The sequence below is a fragment of the Kogia breviceps genome, chromosome 5 (assembly GCF_026419965.1).
Source record: "Kogia breviceps isolate mKogBre1 chromosome 5, mKogBre1 haplotype 1, whole genome shotgun sequence".
Taxonomy (NCBI): domain Eukaryota; kingdom Metazoa; phylum Chordata; class Mammalia; order Artiodactyla; family Physeteridae; genus Kogia; species Kogia breviceps.
The window spans coordinates 143906517-143928610 of record NC_081314.1 but is presented as its reverse complement, the minus strand read 5'-3'; the positions used below and the strand labels follow the sequence as shown (position 1 = coordinate 143928610).

Sequence of the window (22094 nt, the reverse complement as noted above, 5' to 3'; positions counted from 1 at the left end):
CTAGACACATCCTAGAGAAAGATTATAGTGCAGCCCATGGAGGGAGGGGTAGAAGGGAGGGGAAAAGGAAAACGTTTCCCCTGCAAAGTATGGCATTAGATTGACAACTAGCTTCTCAATAGCAATGCAGAAGTCAGAAGAAAGTAAAATAATTTCAACATGCTTACAAAAAAAAATAACCCTCGACTCAGAATTCTAGACTTAGTGAAACTATTTTTCATACATGAGTGAAATAAAGACACTTGTCTGGAAAAATGTCTTTTTTAAACAAAAAAAAATTTAGAGGATTTACCACCAACAGACCCTCACTTAAACTCTTATAGGATGCATTTAGGCAGAAGGAAAATGATTCCACGTGGATTATCTAAGATGCAAGAAGAAATAATGAGCAAAGATATTAATAAATATGTAGGTAAATCTAAACAAACCTTGACTATAAAAACAACAAGTAGAAATGTTGTGAGGTGGTATAATGGCCAACAAATTAAAATACTATAATAACCGAACACACGTAAATAGGGAAAGGGTGATTAGGGTTAAAGCAAAGATACAATCTTACCTAATTTAAATTAAGTATGGTTGTTAAAATAACTAAAGTAACCACTAAGAGAACAGATAGCTTATATTAAGTAAACAGAGAAATGTAATTAGAAAAAAAGACTTTAGTCAAAATAAAGTCAAGAAAAGATGAAAAAAGAAACTGCAAAAGTTGGAAAAATAAAAAGTACATAACAAAATAATAGAAGTAACTCCAAATATATCCAAATCTCAATGCATGGGTCAAAAAAGAAATCATATTATGGACTACAAATGTTTTAGAAACAACAATGAAAATATTGCATATCAAAATACATGGAATGAGCTAAAGAAGTACTCAGATGGCAATTTATAGCCTTAAATATCTATATTAGGGAAAAAAAAGCTTTAAAAGTAGTGAGTCAAGCATTAAAGTTGGGGGAAAAAATAAACCAAAGAGTATGGAAGGAAAAAATAAAGATGAGCAGAGATTTAGCAAATAGGAAAAAAATTATATATAGATAGAGATGTATATAGATAGAGATCAGTAAGAATCAATAAGACCAAAAAATGGAAAAACAAAATTGAAAGTTGCTAAGACACTAGATCGTATAAGTTCTCATCACAAAGAAAAAATGGTAACTACATGAAGTGATAGATGTTAATGAAACTTATTGTGGTAATCATTTTGCAGTATATACATATATCAAATCATTGTGTTGCACACCTAAAACTAATATAATGTTATGTGTCAATTACATCTCAATTTTTAAAAAATAAATAAGGGTAAAATTTTTAATAATTATTTTAATTTTTTTTAATCACCAGTTATTTCATCCAATTGTTTCATCCACATTTATTAAAAAGTCCATTCTTTCCCCATCTATCTGCCATACCAGCACTGTCATAAGCAGTTGCGTATTGTGTGGGGCTCTATTTTTGGACATTAGGTCTACCTGTCTATTTATCCTTCAATACCACACTGTCTTCATGATCACAGCTTTATAATGAGACTTGCTTATTTTCTGCTTCTTCTTGTTATTCTTAGACATTTCCTTTTTCATTTTAGGTAAATTATCTTGCTTAGTTCTACAAAAATTCTTTCTGGGATTTTGATTGAAAAAGATTGGATCTATAGATCATTTGGGGAAGAATTAGGATCTTTAAGATACTACCTTTTTATAGAGATGGTCAACCCAAGGATATGTTCTATAGCATCATTTATTTAAGTCTTCCATAACATTTAAATTTTCTCCAGACATCTCTTGTTAGATTCTTTTGGAGAGACTTCACATTTTTTATGCTCTTCTTAATTATGTGTATATATATATATATATATATATACATATATATTATATATATTATGCTTGTCCTTTTTCCATCATAAGGAAAAGGCAAAAACTCAATTGAAAAATGTTCTAAATATATACAGAAGAAGACACACAAACATGAAGAGCTAAGCAATGTCTTTACTAACGGCCACAGTTAAAGGATACCTCCTGTGGGGCCTCCCCTGAGCTGCCACAGGGACCCAGAGCAGATGGTTTAAAACATTTTTTAAATGGGAGAGGGGTTGAAATAGAGTTGATGGATTATTTTGTTAAAGAGAAAATATTTTTAAATTGTCAGCCACTGTCACCATCATTTTTCATAAAATTGAAAAATATATTTTACCAAAAAAAAAAAGTGGTAAAAATGTGCAACTCGCAAAGGTTCTACTCCACTTGACCCCAGTCCTGACTCCTAGTACCTAGAGGGAAGGTCAGATCAAAACAACAACCAAAACCTTCTTAGAGTGACTGGAAATGTGGGGGTGATCTCACCAGTGCTTCAAACATCCACAAAGCTGTCTTCCCTCTCCTGGAATCACTGCCATCATTAGTTTCAAAGTGTGACCATCCCTCAGCTCAGCTTTAAAAGACTCTTTGTATTGTCTGTTAGAGCTAAACATACTGAGAGTGATGACCTAGGTCATGAAGGTGGAGCCCTCATGAACGGAATTAGTGCCCTTTATGAGGAGACCCCCCCCCAAGAGCTCCCTCACCCCTTCCATCACGTGAGGACAAAGCAAGAAGGCACCAGCTGTGAAACAGGGGGCCCTTATCAGAACTCAACCACGCTGACACCTTGATCTTGGACTTCCCAGCCTCCAGAACTATGAGAAATAAATTTCTCTTGCTCATAAGCCACTACATCTGTGGCATTTTGTTACAGCAGCTCGGACGGACTAAGACACACACCAGTGTCCACTCTGAAGCAATGAAAATGAATAAACTAGGAACAACACCAATCAACATGGTTGTATCTTTGAAATATGTTGGTGAAAGAAGCAACTCAAAAAATACAGATAGTATGAGTTCATTTATATAAAGCTCAAAAATAGGCAAAACAAAACAATGTATTCCTTGGGTGTGTATACATGGGAGATGGGAGAAAAGGAAAGGAACGGTAAACACAAAATTCAGTACCCTGGCTCCCTCTTGTGCAAAGGGAGCTGGACACAATCGGAGAAGCACGCAGTGTGCTTTTAAATTTCTGGAGCTATCACGCTACTCAAACCGATGGTGTGCACGTGGTTGTTCATTTTTATTTTCCCTCTTTAAACTACATATTTTTTATCATCTATGGCACATTTCATAATAAAATTTTAATAACATAAAATAGCTTGTTCAAGACTTGTGTTTGCCAAGGGGGAGGGGGTTGGGAGGGAAGGACTGGGAGGTTGGGATTAGCAGATGCAAACGATTATATAGAGGATGGATAAACAACGAGGGCCTACTGTAGAGCACAGGGAACTAGATTCAATATCCTGTGATAAACTATAATGGAAAAGAATATATATGTATAACTGAGTCACTTTGCTGTATAGCAGAAATTAACACAACATTGTAAATAAATTACACTTCAATAAATTTTTTTGAAGGCAAGGAAAAATTGCCCATGATGGCAAAACAAAAAGGAACTTTTATTAACGTGTTGGTATATGTACTGTCAAAGTTATATATAAGATATAATAAAATTGTGATCGTACTGAAAAAGAAATCTTAATTAAAAAATAAAATAAAATAGCCTGTTCAGTAACATCAGTGTGTTGAGAATGTCCTCCCCCTGCCCTAATTGGGCAGGCACCCTGTCCTCTCTTGAAGTCCTGAGTCCCCACAGATACTTGCCTCTCTGCTGAATGGTCAAGGTCCCCTTTGGCTGCTGCGTCCAGGCCCAGGCAGAGACCCCAGCCCTCACCTAGGCGAAAATGCACAGGCTCCGACTTGGCATCAACAGACAAATTGGCTACTTCCTGTTAGTGTTTTTCTGCCAGGTGGGTGACCGGGCCTCCACTGTGCTGGCTTCCCGGTGGTGTCCCCTTTCTGTAGCCAACAGCTGTCCGCCATATGCCCTCACGATCACATCTTCATCTATTCTGCCCAGAGCGGCAGGGGTTCAGGCTGGCAGGGACATGATGGTACTCAGAGCTACCTGTGACACCCAGCCCTCTCACTGCCCTGGTGCAGAGAAAGCCACTGCTTGTCCTTGAGGTCCCTGTGCAGCAAAGTGATTCAGTTATACATACACATAGAGCTGTTCTTTTTCAGATTCTTTTCCCATACAGGTTATTACAGAATATTGAGTAGACTTATGCCATTTTAAACCTGACATATCCTTCATAACCTTTGAGTCTCCTTTCAAAATCAGAACCTACAATACAAATAGTCATTTTTACCTACTTTCTGAAAACAAAGTCCTTTGCCTCATTAATGAACTTTTGTTACGAAGATCCACAGACTGCAGAAAAGCAAATTTAGCAAAGTTGCTAGTAAGAAAAACTTCTAATACCTCTCTGAAGGCAGAACTGAAAAGAATTAAAAACAGTTAAACATAAAATAATTTGTATGCTTATCTCATTAGAGCCATACTTGTAATAGGAAAATACATCTTAAAAATAGAAGCCTTTTTTCTTACTTGGGAATTCTTTTCTTCTTCTTCCACAATTAAAATGAAAAGCATTGCTAGATCACAGCAAAACAGAATAAAAAATGCCTTTGAGGTTTTATTTTTATAGCAGAAAATAACTGCAGAACTTTTACCCTGGAAGTTAACATAGGTTGAAAGAAAATGCTTCAATATTGTTTCTACCGTAACTAGACTTGATTGAAAAGGACAGCTAAAATAAGCAAAAGTAAGAGGTTTTAAATCCTACTTTCACTGGGAAAGTACTAGAAGAAAACATGAGATGATTCCTTTGATGATTTTAGAGTGCAGAACAATTTTCTAAACAAGACAGGAACCATTTTTTAAAAAAAGATTAATAGATCTGTCTGCACACAAAAAATTTAAGTCCTGCATTCCAAAAAAATCACTTAAAAAAGTCCAAAGACAAATAAACATGGGAAAATATTTGCAACATGGTAGTGACAGGGCTACTTTCCTTCAAAAGTAAAGGCTCTTACAAACAAGTAAACGTTACGTGGAACCAAATAGAAAAATAGTAAGTCATAGAAAAAAACACAGAGAGCTTATAAACAGAGAAAAAGATGTTCAGCCTCACTCACTAAGACAGAAATCCAAGTCAAAGCAATGAGAACACGTTTTTCACTTAACAGATTGGCGAAGATCCAAAAGTGTGCATATAGAGTGTTGTCAAAGTCACAGGGAAACAGCCACAGTCAAATTACGTTTGAAAATGTAAATTGGTGCAACTATAGTCCAGGTTTAATATCTATTGAAGGGTGAGAAGTGTACATGCTGTAACTCAGCACACCTTCTAGGAATTTATCCTACACATATACTCAGACTGAATACAAAGCACTGTACCCATAAAGAGGTTTCCTGCAGCATCGTGTGTAGCTGAGAAAGACTGGAAGCAACCTGAATGTTCCCCATTAGAGGAACTGTGCCAGTAAATTATGTCACATCCAATGGAGTGTTTTGCAGCCATTAAAATAAACAGTATATGATCCAGCAATCCCACTCCTGGGCATATATCTGGAGAAACGCATGGCTTGAAAAGATACATGCACCCCAATGTTCATTGCAGCACAGTTTACAGTAGCCAAGACATGGAAGCAACCTAAATGTCCATTGACAGATGAATAGATAAAGAAGATGTGGTACATACATACAATGGAATATTACTCAGTCATTAAAAAGAATGAAATAATGCCATTTGGAAAATGACAAATACTGAATCGATCAATCAATAAATAATAAAATTTAAAAATTAAAAATGATACAAATGAACTTATTTATAATAACATAAATAGACTCACAGCCATAGAAAACGAACTTATGGTTACCAAAGGGGACAGGGAGGGAGAGATTTTTTTTTTTTTTAATAAGAAAAAAAATGAAATAGTGCCATTTGCAGCAACATGGATAGACCTAGAGATTATCATACCAAGTGAAGTCAGTCAGACAGAGAAAGACAAATATCATATGCTATCACTTACATGTGGAATCTTAAAAACTGATACAAATGAACTTATTTACAAAATAGAAACAAACTCACAGCCCTAGAGAATGAACTTATGGTTACCAGGGGGGAAGGGTAGGGGAGAGGGATAGATTGGGAGTTTGGGGTTGACATGTACACACTGCTGTATTTAAAACGGATAACGGACTTCCCTGGTGGCTCAATGCTTAAGAATCCACCTGTCAATGCAGGGGACATGGGTTTGGGCCCTGGTCCGGGAAGATCCCACATGTGGCGGAGCAACTAAGCCAGTGCACCACAACTACTGCGCCTGCACTCTAGAGCCCATGAGCCACAACTACTGAAGCCCACGTGCCACAACTACTGAAGCCCACACGCCTAGAGCCCATGCTCCACAACAAGAGAAGCCACCGCAATGAGAAGCCCACGCACCACAACGAAGAGTAGCCCCCGCTCGCCGCAACTAGAGAAATTCCGCTCAGCAACGAAGACCCAACATAGCCAAAACATTAATTAATTAATTAATTTTTTAATAAAAACAACGGATAACCAACAGGGACCTACTGTCTAGCACAGGGAACTCTGCTCAGTATTCTGTAGTAACCTAAATGGGAAAAGAATTTGAAAAAGAATAGATACATGTATATGTATAACTGAATCACTTTGCTGTACACCTGAAACTAACACAACATTGTTAATCAACTAGACTCCAACATAAAATGAAACTGTTTTTACAGAAAGGGTATGTGCAGCTATGCAATGATCTCTGAGATATGGTTATTAAGTGAAAAGAACAAAGTGTACAGAGTACACCCCCATTTTGAAGTGATATGCAATTGTTAACGCACATAGAAAATTCCTGGAAGGCCAAACGAGAAATTGCCAGCATTGGCTGGTCAGAGCAGGACCGGCTACATAATTTGCAGGCCCCAGTGCAAAATAAAAACAGGGCTTCCCTTGTTCAAAAATCATTATGAATTTCAAGACAGGACCAGTAGAGCATTAACCAAGCTGAGGGCTCTCTTGAGCAGGGTCTGGTGTGACTTCCCAGATGGCAGATCCATGAAGCTGGCCCACCGGAGAGGAAGGAACTAGAGGGGCCTGAAATGGGAGGGAGAAGAATCTTCACTGCAGGCAACTTTGGAACCATTTTAAGTTTTCCATGTGCACATCTATTAATTTTTCAATTGTTAAAAAAATGTTATGAAAAATAAAAATTATTCATCACCACTACCCCCCCCAAAAAAAAACTTATTCTCCCTTTCTTTATCCAAGAAGAGTTGCAATTCTTAAAAATTCAGCTCAGGGACTTCCCTGGTGGCGCAGTTGTTAAGAATCCTCCTGCCAATGCAGGTTTGAGCCCTGGTCCGAGAAGATCCCACATGCTGCAGAGCAACTAAGCCCATGAGCCACAACTACCGAGCCTGCACTCTAGAGCTCACGAGCCACAACTACTGAAGTCTGTGTGCCACAACTACTGAAGCCCCCGTGCCTAGAACCTGCGCCCCACAACAAGAGAAGCCACCGCAATGAGAAGCCCGCACACCGCAACCAAGAGTGGCCCCCGCTCACTGCAACTAGAGAAAGCCCGCGCACAGCAACAGGGACCCAACACAGCCAAAAATATAAATAAATAAATAAGCAAGCAAATAAATAAATAAACATAAGGTCAAATTTAAAAAAAAATTCAGCTCAGGGTTGAGGGATGTCCCGAGGCCAGGAGGTCTGAAGGGGGTGGGGAGAGGAATGTGGGGTGCAGGGGAGGGACTCTTCCTCACAGAGCAAGTGCTCTCTATACTCTGGGAAGCCCCAGCTTCAATCCCAGGAGAGCTGGACTGGACCATATGTTCCACTAAATAACTGCTTGCCACGTTAAGACTGTTTGAAGACACTCCCACATCCACAGGACTTTGAGCTAAGCCTCTGAGGAATCCTAAAACAGCCTTGTAAATTCGCACAGCCTGTACTGTCCCCTATGAAGCCATGTCCATCCAGGACCTCAGAAAGTGACCTCATCTGGAGATAAAGATATTTACAGATGTAGTTAGTTATGATGAGGCCATGTTGGACTAGGATGGACCCTATTCCAATGAATTTTTGTCTTTATAAGAAGGCCATGTGGGGACTTCCCTGATGGTGCAGTGGTTAAGAATCCACCTGCCAGTGCAGGGGACACGGGTTTGAGCCCTGGTCCGGGAAGATCCCACATACCACAGAGCAACTAAGCCCCTGTGCCACAACTACTGAGCCTGTGCTCTAGAGCCTGTGAGCCACAACTACTGAAACCTGCACACCTAGAGCCTGTGCTCTGCAAGAAGAGAAGCCACCACAATGAGAAGCCCACGCCCTGCCACGAAGAACAGCTCCCACTCGCTGCAACTTGAGAAAGCCCATGCACAGCAACAAAGACCCAACACAGCCATAAATAAATAAACAAATAAATAAATAAATAATTTTTTAAAAAGAAGGCCATGTGAAGATACAAAGAGACCTGCAAGAAGACCATGTAAAGATGGAGGCAGAGATGGGCATAATGTGTCAACAAGCCAAGGGATGCCAAAGATTGTTGTCAGCCACCAGGAGCCAGGAGAAAGGCGGGGAACAGATTTTCTCTCAGAGCCTCCAGAAGAAACCAGCACTATTGACAGCTTGATTTCAAACTTGGGTCTCCAGAACTGTGAGAGAATAAATTTCTGTTACTTTAAGATACTGTAATATCTCGGGCTGCCATAACAAAATACCATAGGCTGGGTGGCTGAAATAACAGAAATGCATCCTGGCTGCAGCATAGTTGGGTTCTGCTCTCTTCCTGGCTTACAGACAGTTGCCTCTGGCTGTTTGTTCACATGGTGAAGAGAAACTGTTCTCTCTCTCTTCCTCTTCCTGTAAGGGCACTAATCCCATCATGGGGACCCCACCCTCAGCACCTGTCTAACCCTAATCACCTCCCAAAGGCCCCATCTCCAAACACCATCACATTGGGCATTAGGACTTCCACATATGAATTTGGGAGGGACACAAACACACAGTCCATAAGAACCACCAGGCTTGTGGTGTTTTGTTACATCAGCCCTAGGAAACGAATGCAAACCCCCAACAATGAAACAATTCATGATTCATATAAAAGGCCCGAAAGCGTTTCTGTAAATGGGCAGATCATAAATATTTCTGGCTTTGTGGGTCATATGGTCTCTGTTGCAACTGCTCAACTCTGCCATCGTGCAAAATTAGCTATAGGCACTAGGTAAGTGAATTAGTGCAGATGTGTCCAATAAAACTTTACCAAAACAGGCAGCTGCAGGCCTTGGCCCTCTGGCTATAGTTTGATGACACCTGCTTTGTGTGAGAAACGTAACAGTACAGAGAAGCTAAGCTAAAGGGCCAACAGTTTTGTGCAGCAAGAAGAGAAGAGGTGAGTGAAGATTCCTACACCAGGCTCCAGCCTTCAGAAGTAGTCAACTCTGGGACTTCCCTGGTGGCACAAGTGGTTAAGAATCCACCTGCCAATGCAGGGGACACGTGTTTGAGCCGTGGTCCAGGAAGATCCCACATGCCACGGAACAACTAAGCCAGTGCACCACAACTACTGAGCCTGCCCTCTAGAGCCCATGAGCCACAACTACTGAAGCCTGCGCACCTAGAGCCCGTGCTCCGCAACAAGAGAAGCCGCCGCAATGAGAAGCCCACGCACCGCAACAAAGAGTATCCCTCGCTCACCGCAACTAGAGAAAGCCCACACATGGCAACGAAGACCCAATGCAGCCAAAAATTAATTAATTAATTTTTTGAAAAAAGAAGTAGTTCGCTCTGGGCAACTGAGTCCCTCTGTCTTCCAGAAACCTGATTGCTGCTTCTGAAAAACGGCCTAGAAGTCGTAGAGGACCCCTAAGATAACTCCAGTTCTCATGCTCCAAAGCCCTTTGAGTTTTTAAATGTTTCCTTTCAACAATTTGATTTACTAAGCAGAATCTATAAACTCTGAGGAAAAAGTGATTTTATGGTAAAATGGACTACACTAAATGTGTAAAATAAAATTGTTATTGTAATGAAATGTCCAGAACAGATTTTGTTTTTTGTGTTTGGGTGGTTTAGGAACAACAGCTATTTATTTCTCACAGTTCTGGAAGTCCAAGATCAAGACACCAGCAGATTCAGTGTCTGGTGAGCCCACTTCTTGGTTCATAAATGGCCACCTTCTTGCTGTGTCCTCACAAGGAGGAAGGGTGTCCAGAACAGTTTTTAAACTGTTCAGGTACATTTACACCAATCTCTACTTTTGCAAATTATTCTTTACAAAATTGAAAACATACCCAGTGTCCCTGTGGGAGCATGTATGTGTACCCTGCGAGGTTGACCAGAATATCTTTCCAACTAAATGTGTATTTTGCTCGAACAAGTGGCCTCAGTTCTTCAAAACAAAATAAGGAACCTAAAAGAATCCCAAGAACTTCTGAATCATTATTTTATTGTTTCCATCATTTTGTAAGTCTTAACTATTGATCCTTCGCCATGGATCTACCATCCAGGTACTGAATGGTAGAAATAGATCATGACCTGAAAAATGTCAAAAAATTCAAACGCTGCCTCGAAATTGATCTGCTTTAAATGACTTCTGATAGACACACACGCAGAAGACTTTTCCAGAAAAACCAAATCTCACCCCACAGTACTGCTCTTCGTTGAATATCTGCGGGGGCAGAGGAATCCCATTTTGAGGTTTCTTCTCTCCAGGGACGTTCTCTCTCATCCACCTCCGATTGCCTTCATCTCCAGCAATATCGAACTCCTTAAAATCGATTTTATTAGCTTCCAAAAAGCCTACTACTTCTTGCTGTTTCTTCCTAATCTGGTCAAGAGTAGAGAGATTACTATTAGACAGTTTGTATAAAACCATTTTATTTATATTTACATAAATGAAGCCCTTCCTTCAACTATACCGTACGACACAAATAATATCGCTAAATACTTAAACAAGGAAATTCATAAAATCATAGCTCTTCATTCCATAGATCAACAGGGCCATCATTTAAATTCCGAAATGTTTAAATCATTGATGTATAATTGACGTAATGAAAATAGCAATGCTCTCATTATAGCTTTTATTTGAAACCTTCGAAATACTTTTAATTCTCTGCGAAGCTTCAATGCCAAAAAATAAGTAAGAATTGTTTACAAAGAAAAAGATGACAGAGAGAAGGAAAAAAGGACAATTTACTATGAAACTCAAATACCAAGTATACCCACATTAAAAGGCACTTTATTCACAGTTATGAAAACAGGAACGAGTCACATAGAACAAAAGCAGTTTTAGAAATAATACGGGAAACTGAGACGGCCACATGGAGATTATTAGAAGAGAAAGAGAGAAAAAAAGCTAGAAAAGCTGGTGGCTTTTCAGAACATTGAAGAGTAATGCAGTAAAATAACCCTGTTCTCCTTTCGCACTCACACCCAGCTCTTCAACTGAGATCAGAGCGCCAGCCACACCTAAGAGAGAACATCCTAGGGCCCTTTTCTCTACCCTTGGTTCATGTACAAGGACTGCATCTACCAAATGCCATTTCTTTGTGAATGTGGCCATCTTGAAAGCTTAGAACTCCTTCCCCAGAAACAATTACAGTTTTCTCTCTTCAGTCAAAGAATTCACGCCCAAAATGAATGATGCCCTCTTTTATTTTTTTAATAAATTTATCGATTTTTTATTTATTTATTTTTGGCCGCGTTGGGTCTTCGTTGCTGTGCACGGGCTTTCTCTAGTTGCAGAGAAGGGGGCTACTCTTCACTGCGGTGCGCGGGCTTCTCATTGCAGTGGCTTCTATTGTTGCGGAGCAAGGGCTCCAGGCACAGGGGCTCAGCAGTTGTGGCTTGCGGGCTCTTGAGCGCAGGCTCAGTAGTTGTGGCGCATGGGCCTAGTTGCTCCACAGCATGTGAGATCTTCCCGGACCAGGGCTCAAACCCGTGTCCCCTGCATTGGCAGGCGGATTCTTAACCACTCAGGCAGATTTACTTTTAATTAAATATTCAGGAGGCAACATCCTTTATTCTGTCCAAACCCCTGTCTTCCTTCCCCCTCAAATACCCTCCCGGGAGCCTCAGCCTGGCTGAGGTCCACTCCCTCACCAGCGTTATTTCCATCTCTATTAATCATGCCTCAGGACTTAACTGAATCACTGTGCTGTACACTTGAAACTAACACAACATTGTAAGTTAACTATACTTCCATTTAAAAAAAAGAACTCTAAAAGAAAATCATGCCTCAGGACCTGAGGTGGGATGGAAAAGGATTTCATTTTGTTCCACAGTTTCTACACAGATGAACATTTCCCAAAGTCTTGACTTACGTTTCTTCTGCTGGAAAGTCAAAGAAAGATGGAGAAAACAGGAGAGGAAGGTCTGTTTATTATCTAAAAATAGAACTACCATACGACCCAGCAGTCCCACTACTGGGCATATACCCTGAGAAAACCATAATTCAAAAAGAGTCATCTACCACAATGTTCACTGCAGCACCATTTACAATAGCCAGGACATGGAAGCAACCTAAGTGTCCATCGACAGATGAATGGATAAAGAAGATGTGGCACATATATACAATGGAATATTACTCAGCCATAAAAAGAAACAAAATTGAGTTATTTGTAGTAAGGTTGATGGACCTAGAGTCTGTCATACAGAGTGAAGTAAGTCAGAAAGAGAAAAACAAATACCATACGCTGAGACATATATATGGAATCTAAAGAAAAAGAAAATGGTCATGAAGAACGTAGGGGCAAGACGGGAATACAGATGCACACCTACTAGAGAATGGACTTGAGGACACGGGGAGGGGGAAGGGTAAGCTGGGACAAAGTGAAAGAGTGACATGGACATATATACACTACCAAACGTAGGGTGGATAGCTAGTGGGAAGCAGCCGCATAGCACAGGGAGATCAGCTCGGTGCTTTGTGACCACCTAGGGGGGTGGGATAGGGAGGGTGGGAGGGAGGGAGACACAAGAGGGAAGAGATATGGGGATATATGTATATGTATAGCTGGTTCACTTTGTTGTAAAGCAGAAACTAACACAACATTGTAGAGCAATTATCCTCCAATAGATGTAAAAAAAAAATGAATCTATTTATTATGATTCCTCTCAAGACAAGCAATTACGTCCACAGGAAGTTGACTGACTGTTGGCTGCACGGATTGTGCTACATTTTATTTCTCAGCACCGCCCCCAAATAAAGAAAAGAAAAATAAAATCTGCCCCTCCGGACTCCTCAAACACCAGCAACTTAAACTCAGTCAAGAGCATGGCTCTCCTGGCTGTCTGGAACGCTTGGCTTCTGCCTGGTCTGGAGAAGGGTCTTAGGATGAGCCCAGAGGAGGGAGAGGGGGAGCAGGGAGTGCACGAGCTCACCCGGCTGGCACGTGGCCTTTGCCCGCACTCTGATGCCCACGTGAGCGGGGCGCACCCCCCGGAACCCCCCCACCACCACGGTGGTCCTTGTTCAAGGGTCCCTACTAGACGCCGCTCCCACCACAAAGTACAGCCTTTCTCCGTGTGGCCTCCTGAGCTGACTCTAGGGACACAGCATCAGTCCCCAAAGGTCACCCCCCCTTTATGGCTTCAAGGATAGGGGTGTGCACAGCACCCCAGTAGCCCTCACCACAGATACATTCCCCCCTGCACCTCTCACACCCTCTCCCCTCTCCAGGGCACCGTGGCCATTGCTGGCCCCACAGGCTGCACTGTGCTTCTGGGCAGTCCCTCTGGAGGATCCAGGGTCCTCGGGGTGTGTGTCACTTGGAGGCTTTGGGACCTCAGTGGAGGCTGAGAGAGTTCTGTTCTCTTATCCCGTTACATTGGGAATTCCCTGGCGGACCAGTGCTTAGGACGCCGTGCTTTCACTTCCCATCCTGTTCCATTGACTCACAAGAATGTGCCATATTCTCCTAGAGAACAGACGTGTGGTGACCAAGGGGCGGGGGGGGCGGGATGGACTGGGAGTTTGGGATTAGCAGACGCCACCTGTTACGTAGAGAATGGATCAACAACAAAGTCCTCCTGTAGAGCATGGGGAACTATATTCAATATCCTGTGAGAAACCATAATGGAAAAGAACCTGAAAACGGAATCACTGTGCTGTACAGCAGAAAGGAACGAAACACTGTAAATCAGCTCTACATCAATAAAATAATTTTTAAAAAATAAAGTAAAACCATCATTCTCTGTCCTGACGTCACCGGCCACTGCTGGTGACTGTGCTGCATCAGAGCAAGCTTGGGGTCACTCGCTTGGCATGTTCCGTTTGTTGTCTTGCACAACCTTTCCAAACAAGTTCCCTGTATTGTAGTAAAAAGCACGCTGCATTTGAGTGAAAGGTGACCTGCATTTCCATCCTGGCTGGGAAGGTTGCTGTCTGAGCACAAGCTCTGCCCGTCCATTGCCTCATCTGCAAAATGGATAGAACGCCGCCTTCATCCTGGTTGCTGGTGAGAATTAAGAAAGCATGGAGGGCTTCCCTGGTGGCGCAGTGGCTGAGAGTCCGCCTACCGATGCAGGGGATGAGGGTTCGCGCCCCGGTCCGGGAGGATCCCACGTGCCGCGGAGCGGCCGGGCCCATGAGCCGTGGCCGCTGAGCCTGCGCGTCCGGAGCCTGTGCTCCGCGACGGGAGAGGCCGCAACAGTGAGAGGCCCGCGTTGCACCACAAGTCGAGAAGCTGTGCAGTCAGGCACCCTGGCATGACTCGTCCTGATTGCCATGTCAGGCAAGAATTCTGATCTTCTGATCACCATTCTACGATAACAAGGCTGAGGTGCCAGTGAATTAAAGAATTTTCCAAGGGGCTTCCCTGGTGGCGCAGTGGTTGGGGGGGGGGGGTCCGGGACGCGGGTTCGCGCCCCGGTCCGGGAGGATCCCACGTGCCGCGGAGCGGCCGGGCCCGTGAGCCATGGCCGCTGAGCCTGCGCGTCCGGAGCCTGTGCTCCGCAGCGGGGGAGGCCACGGCGGTGAGAGGCCCGCGTACCGCAAAAAACAAAAACAAACAAAAAAAAGAATTTTCCAAGGTTCACATCCAGATCCATCTAATTCAAGAGCCATGTTTTTCCCTCTATATTTAACCTCAGTCAAGACTGGAAAAAGGATTGTGAAATCCGGGGGCCACCATTAGGGTCTGTCCTTAAAGATGGTGGTCCAGGGGCTGTGCATCTTGAAAACAGGGAGGACCGTCCTCTCTCCCTTTGTCCCCCAACCCCTGTGGCGATGGCCTTCAGGAGGAGAGGAGGGTCACCCACGAAGATACAACAACTTTCTCCCCTACTCCCAGGGTCCCTTCACCCAAATCTCTGTGTAAAGTGGTAAAACATGGAACCACGCTTTGGTGTCAACTGTTAAAATAGAGATGCGATACACAGCTGCATGCCTAAACCTCATCAAGAGATTATAATTGGTTTTTTCCTTTTTCATTTATTTCATTCATCCAAAAGAAGTCATATGCCCTCTTTGATGAGGTCACAGGCAACCTGTTTTTAAAGTATACAGACTGAAGAAGTAAGTAGCAAAGACCAACTGCCACACACACAGCGTAAGTACTGGCAGCTGCTCTGGGGTCGTCCTGCAAAGAAGCTTCTGGGTGAAATTCCCCAGCCAGGAAAAATCATTAGCACTGACACCGTGGGAAGAATCAGTTCTCATTCTTTAGGATAAGACAGAAATTCTTCCATTTATGTGGCTTGAGAGAATTCTTCTGAAAAATCATCACAGATGCAGATCTTCTAATATTAACTAAAATATAACTACAAAAATATTGATTAATATTAACTAGCATTAACTAATAACCAATAGTTATAATAATTATAATACTAACTAACCATAGCTGATAATTATAACATTAACTAATAATGATAAGACTTCCCTGGTGGCGCTGTGGTTAAGAGTCTACCTGTCAATGCAGGGGACACGGGTTCGAGCCCTGGTCTGGGAAGATCCCACATGCAGCGGAGCAACTAGGCCCGTGAGCCACAACTACTGAGCCTGCGCTCTAGAGCCCGTGAGCCACAACTACTGAAGCCCGTGCACCTAGAGCCAGTGCCCTGCAAAAAGAGGAGCCACTGCAATGAGAAGCCCGTGCACCGAAACGAAGAGTTGCCCCGACACTCCGCAACTAAAGAAAAGCCCGTGAGCAGCAACGAAGACCCAACTCAGCCATAAATAAATAAATAAAAACGAATAATGATAATGTTTATTAAGCACTTGACACCCTGCTGGGCACCCTTTGCTTACTTCCTAAGTCCTCATGACAACGCTATGAGATGAGTACTATTCTTATCCTCATTTTACAGATAAGGAAACTGAGGCTTAGCAAGGTGCAATGACTTTCCCAAGGTCACATGGTCCCAAGTGGCACCAAAACATTTGCTTACAGCAGCAGAATGAACTTGGATTTTCTAAGATCCTGGAATAAACAGTATCCCTCCAGATCCCCCCAGGCTAACTAAATCATGCTCCCAAACTTCAAGAACGTAGGACATCAGATAATCCTAAGAAATCCATCAGTTTGTTCATTGTCTCCGGAAGGATGCATGGGGCCACTCAGACCTGATCGGCAATGAGTGTGTCAACAGCATATTTGAAGCCCACGAAAGCCATTTTCTACCCAAAAAAAACTTTTAAAATCTAAACAGGGCTTCCCTGGTGGCGCAGTGGTTGAGAGTCCACCTGCCGATGCGGGGGACACGGGTTCGTGCCCCGGTCCGGGAAGATCCCACGTGCCGCGGAGCGGCTGGGCCCGTGAACCTTGGCCACTGAGCCTGCGCGTCCGGAGCACAGAGAGGCCACAACAGTGAGAGGCCCACGTACCGCAAAAAAAAAAAAAAAAAAAAAAAATCTAAACAGTCCAAAAATGTGCTTTTTGTAGATCAACTAAAAGTTTCTGAGGTCATCAACAGCCACAAAAGATTTTGCAGTTTTGCATTTGGAATTGTTCCTCATTGTCTTCTGTTAAAAGATGTTCGAGAGATCACCAAACAGTTGCCCACCAGTTGTTCTCAGAAGGAACGGCCAGACGCTTTTCTCGTGTTTTCCTCTCTTCCTCTCTGGAAACCGCGTGAACTTTCAGGGCTGGAGGGGGCGAGGCGGGGGCGGCGCGGGTGGCATTCAGGAGCTGCCATTAGGACAGTTCCCTGGGCCAACCGTTTGTCTAGCGTATCATCCCTGGCTGAGGGACCACTGAAACCCAAGCTGCAACCCGAGAAGTTCCAGGAATCAGATATAAAAGGAAACAGCCCCTTTGCTGGTCTTCAACTCTCAGGATTAATAACACTCTTTTCTCTCCACAGCCTCCTAGATGCTAAAATGCTGGCCAAAATGTCGGTCCCAGATGGACACTGCAGGTTCAAGCCTAAAATCAAAGCCTGAATCATTTCCAAGGATAAACGAGTCCCTCCCTTACCCCTATTTCTTAAGGCACAGAATGAAAGCTGGACTTAGAGAGATCGATGCCTGGTTCCCAGCCTGGTCCCAAGGAAATCAGACAAAGCAAAGCTTTGGAGGTCGGCTTTTAGTACCTGTTTTTGGTCTGTGTGGATTCCTAGAGCATTGAGATCTTTAGCCTTAGAGATGTTTGTTCTTGTCACTGTGACATCATTATCCTCAAATAATAATATTACACAAGCTAACTTTACACTTTCACCAGGATTACATTGCATACACAAGTAATTACACCCAGGAGTCATTTTAGTAATCTGGCCCATCATACGTCGCGAACATTGTTACACAAAGTGTCATTTATTTGCAATTTTAAATTAGTCTGTCTTGCAGAAGGAATGGCAGAAACATTCCACCAAAAAAACGCCTCCCGTTCTATCATATATGAGACACAACACGACACAAATCACATGTTAAAAGTTCTAGTATCGGGTACTTCCCTGGTGGCGCAGTGGTTAGGAGTCTGCCTGCCGGTGCAGGGGACAAGGGTTTGAGCCCTGGTCTGGGAGGATCCCACATGCCGTGGAGCAGCTAAGCCTGTGCGCCACAACTACTGAGCCTGTGCTCTGGAGCCTGTGAGCCACAACTACTGAGCCTGCACTCTAGAGCCCACGAGCCACAACTACTGAGCCTGCGTGCTGCAACTACTGAAGCCCACGCGCCTAGAGCCCGTGCTCCGCAACAAGAGAAGCCTCCGCAACGGGAAGCCCACGCACCGCAACGAAGAGTAGCCCCTGCTCGCCATAGCTAGACCCACGTGCAGCAACGAAGACCCAACGTGGCCATAAATTAATTAATTGATTTTTTTAAAAAAGTTCTAGTATCAAACACACCCCCTTCCTTGAATCCCCTTCCACACCCAGCTGTCCCAGATCACACACACTTCTTCAACACCATTCAAACCAAGGCAGAAAGCAAAGGGCTCACAGGCTTACTTACACACGCCCCCAAAAGACATGTAAAGCCAGCACTGGGCCATACCCCCTCCTTCTACTTCCAAGTCTGAGTTATTCAGAAAATAGGACAGGAAGAAAGCCCCCAAATTCCATCAGACACCTACCGCTATGGACCCAGATGATGTGGCAACAAACACTTTGATAACCATTTTGCGAGTCGCAAAGAGGGCTCCCCCCAACACACCCCTGCGCGGGAACGCGGAGTCAGACAAATCCTGACAGTGACACAGACGAGTGCCAGGTGGGGACTGGCGAGGGGCCCAAGGCTGTCTGAGCTCCCCCTCTCAGCTCAACTGAAGCCCTGCCTCTCCCACGAGCGGCCCAGGCACCTCGGGCTCTCTGCGCCATTGGCCAGGGAATATTTGGGGATCTGTCAGGAAAACAGTTGATTGGTTGATATAAGCAGCCGCTGGACCCTTTCCCTTATCACTTTGAAAGCCCGACAACAGTCCCTAAAAGGCAAGGCTGCGCTCCGCACCAATCAGAGCCCTGCGGGGAGATGCCTCGGGCAGAGGGTAGCAGAGGAGGAGAGAAGAGGACGGAGGCGCGCCCCGGAGCTGGAAAAGGCCCAAAACACCAGCTCGGTGCCGGAGGAGGATCTGTTTACAGGGGTTTTGGCAGGCACACGGCACGGCTCAGAACAGCCGCGGAAGCCTTCACCTAAACAAAGAGCGGCTTCCTTACTTTAAAATTTTCTGGCAGATTAAAAAAAAACTCAATGACCTCCAACTGGAGTCAGCTTTCATTAATCTCCACTTTAATTCTGTGATGCCTATGTCATGCTTTATTATATTTTGCTTCAGGTAAATTTCACTGAGCAAGAAAACTCAAGGGAGCACAGTGGGTGAAAATTTACTCAAGAAATTAAGTTTGTCATTAATACAAATGATAGGCCATCTGCATCAGCAATAACGGTCTGTTACTAAAGAGTGTTTTTAAAGGGTGCATGATTTTTATTCTTAAACCGCTCCGCAATGGCACCTAATGTACAAAGTGTGTATTTTAATCAGAGAAGGGGGCATGCTAATTAAGCAATACTTAATAATTGTCATTATCATTTATGGATACTCACCTTTTACCACATTCAAGTCTACTCTGAGGAATACCTGGAAACTTAACGAAGCCTTCAAACACAATTCCTATGGATAGAGTTAAAAAGTAAAAATAATGATTGTTTTGCATTAAAAAAAAAAATTCAATGAACTGTCATACAATAGACTCCTTTAGGAGTGACCTGTTCCCAGTTCTCCCCCTTTACCACCTGTTTCTCCTAAAGAACAGAGGCTGACAAGCTGAGGACCGTGTCAGGTTTCACTGACATCCCCGACCAGGCAGGGAGGGCTGGCTTACAAGCAAATTGCTTCCACTGTTTTAGAGACAGCTGGGGGGAAGAAATGAATGATTGGTTTGTAACAGGCTCTCTCTCTGTCTTATGTGTATAGATAATTTGAATTGTGTTCAACGTTAGAGGCATTAAAAACCTACTAAGAAGAGAAAAAACTAACACACTATTGTAAAGCAATTATACTCCAATAAAGATGTTAAAAAATAAAATAAAATTAAAAAAAAAAAAAAAAAACCTACTAAGAAGCCCAAATGGTAGCCACCCCACTCTCCTGGTGGGTTTCAAAGTCAAGATCAAGGGCGTTAGGGGCAAAGGCGGGAGGGTATATTTAGTCTTCTTAAGATGGCTGAGTCTCTCTCTTATTTTAAGTCCCTGACTGCTCATGAAGGTCGTGGCTGTAAGATCCTGGGAGCGGGGAGGGATCTGTGGGGTTTTGATCTCCAGCCCCTTCACCAGAGCCCAGGAGGTCTGGAGGCCTGCTCCCCTTCCCCTCAGGTAGGTGCCCTCCACGAAAGGTCGCCCTGACCCTAGAATATAGCTCCGCTTCATTTAGATCAGGATGAATGGTTGAGATGACACCGCAACAATTTAACTTAGGGCATGCAAAGTTTACTCCCCAAATTAGGTGAAGATGACTCATGGTTCCCCAAATTAAAGTCACAAGCGTTATAAATTTTATTTATTTTTTAACATCTTTATCGGAATATAATTGCTGTACAACGTTGCGTGAGTTTCTGCTATATAACAAAGGGAATCAGCTCTACATATACGTATGTCCCCATATCTCTTCCCTCTTGCGTCTCTCTCCCTCCCACCCTCCTTATCCCACCCCTCTAGGTGGTCACAAAGCACAGAGGTGAGCTCCCTGTGCTATGCGGCTGCTTCCCACTAGCTCTCTGTTTTACATTTGGTAGTGTGTATATGTCCCTGCCACTCTCTCACTTCGTCCCAGTAAATTTTATTTTAAAGCCCACCAAAGATTATAGGTCATTTTTGCTTCTCTTCTTTGCTGTATTTTCCAAACTTTCTCCACTGAGTATATACTATTTTTGTCATACGAAATATTTTTTTCAAACACCTTAGTCTTAAATCCACCACATGAGCATACTATTTTGCTGCAAATATGATTTAAGAAAGTAATAAGCTCTGTGTATTTCTTAATGCCTTTGTAAGTTAGTGACATAAACTGTAGCTCATGTGCCCTAGAGAATATACATCTGCTGATCATATAGTAAAACTGAGGAAGACCCTATGGGGCCTCCCTGGACAGACCCCTCCCCCCCCCATATCCTCTGCCTGCCTCTGGTCTGTAGAAAAGCTATAGTTATCTCAGGCCTCCCCTGAGTCACAAAAGCCTGGCTCAGGAATTCATGATTGAAAGGATGTGAACAAGTAGTGACAAAAGTATCCGTTGGGCCAGGAGAACTGGTAACAACGTAAACAGTACATCAGCCATGTGGCAGTCACAGACGTTTTAGTTCCTCCCTGAAGGACACAGATCACAGTATTTGTTTTTTTTTTTTTTGTGGGTTGAATACATAAAATTATTAAAGGACTTTCTTAATATATCTGTTACATAATACAGCGTTTGCAAGTTCATGTGATAGCACATGCTTTTATATTTCAACATGGTTTGTTTTCACATTTTTTAACATCCACATTAATGCTATGGGAACCATAGAAAATTTTCTATTATTTTTACAACCATGGCATATTGCTTGCCCAAAATAAGATAACAGAACAAATGACAGTTAATTATAAAATATGATTCTAGCTTCATTTGATAGCAAAAATCTACAGTGTGAAATATCAACATATTTTCTAATATTCTACTCAATAAAATATAAGTCCAAAATGACTGAATTCTTTTAAGCTTTATCAATGTCAGATAAAATCAACATTTTCATCTTTCAGGAATTCATACTTAGGTAGGTATAAGACAGGTAGATAAAAGTAGCACAAATACCTGACTATTCATTAAAGACTCAGTCCACGGCTTCCCTGGTGGTGCAGTGGTTAAGAATCTGCCTGCCAATGCAGGGGACACAGGTTTGAGCCCTGGTCCTGGAAGACCAGGCATGGTCCCACATGCCACGCAGCAACTAAGCCTGTGAGCTACAACTACTGAGCCTGCATGCCGCAACTCCTGAAGCCCACGCACCTAGAGCCCGTGCTCTGCAACAAGAGAAGCCACCACAATGAAGAGTAGCCCCTGCTCGCAGCAACTAGAGAAAAGCCCGCGCAACAACAAAGACCCAACACAGCCTAAAATAAATAAATAAACTAATTTTTTTTAAAAAGAGTCCATTTGAAGCATTCTAAGGTTGAGTGACCTTCACTGACTTGTATGTATAGATTATCGAATATCATAGTAGAAGT

The 22094-nt window shown here is 42.9% G+C and overlaps 1 protein-coding gene across 3 annotated transcripts in view; it reads right to left on the bottom strand.

Moving 5' to 3' along the window:
* SH3BGR (SH3 domain binding glutamate rich protein) overlaps positions 1–18719 on the bottom strand; it is a 63892-nt gene extending 45173 nt beyond the window's left edge. The window contains exons 1-2 of one of the 3 annotated variants that reach the window (XM_059065292.2): positions 18475–18719; positions 10605–10790 (exon numbers count right to left, since the gene is read on the bottom strand). In XM_059065292.2, coding sequence (XP_058921275.1) covers positions 10605–10790; positions 18475–18519 — 231 coding nt within the window. In that variant the 5' untranslated portion in view covers positions 18520–18719. The remainder of the gene's footprint in view (positions 1–10604; positions 10791–18474) is intronic. The other 2 variants (XM_067035131.1, XM_067035132.1) reach the window with 2 other exon arrangements.
* Between the last annotated feature and the right edge of the window lie 3375 nt (positions 18720–22094).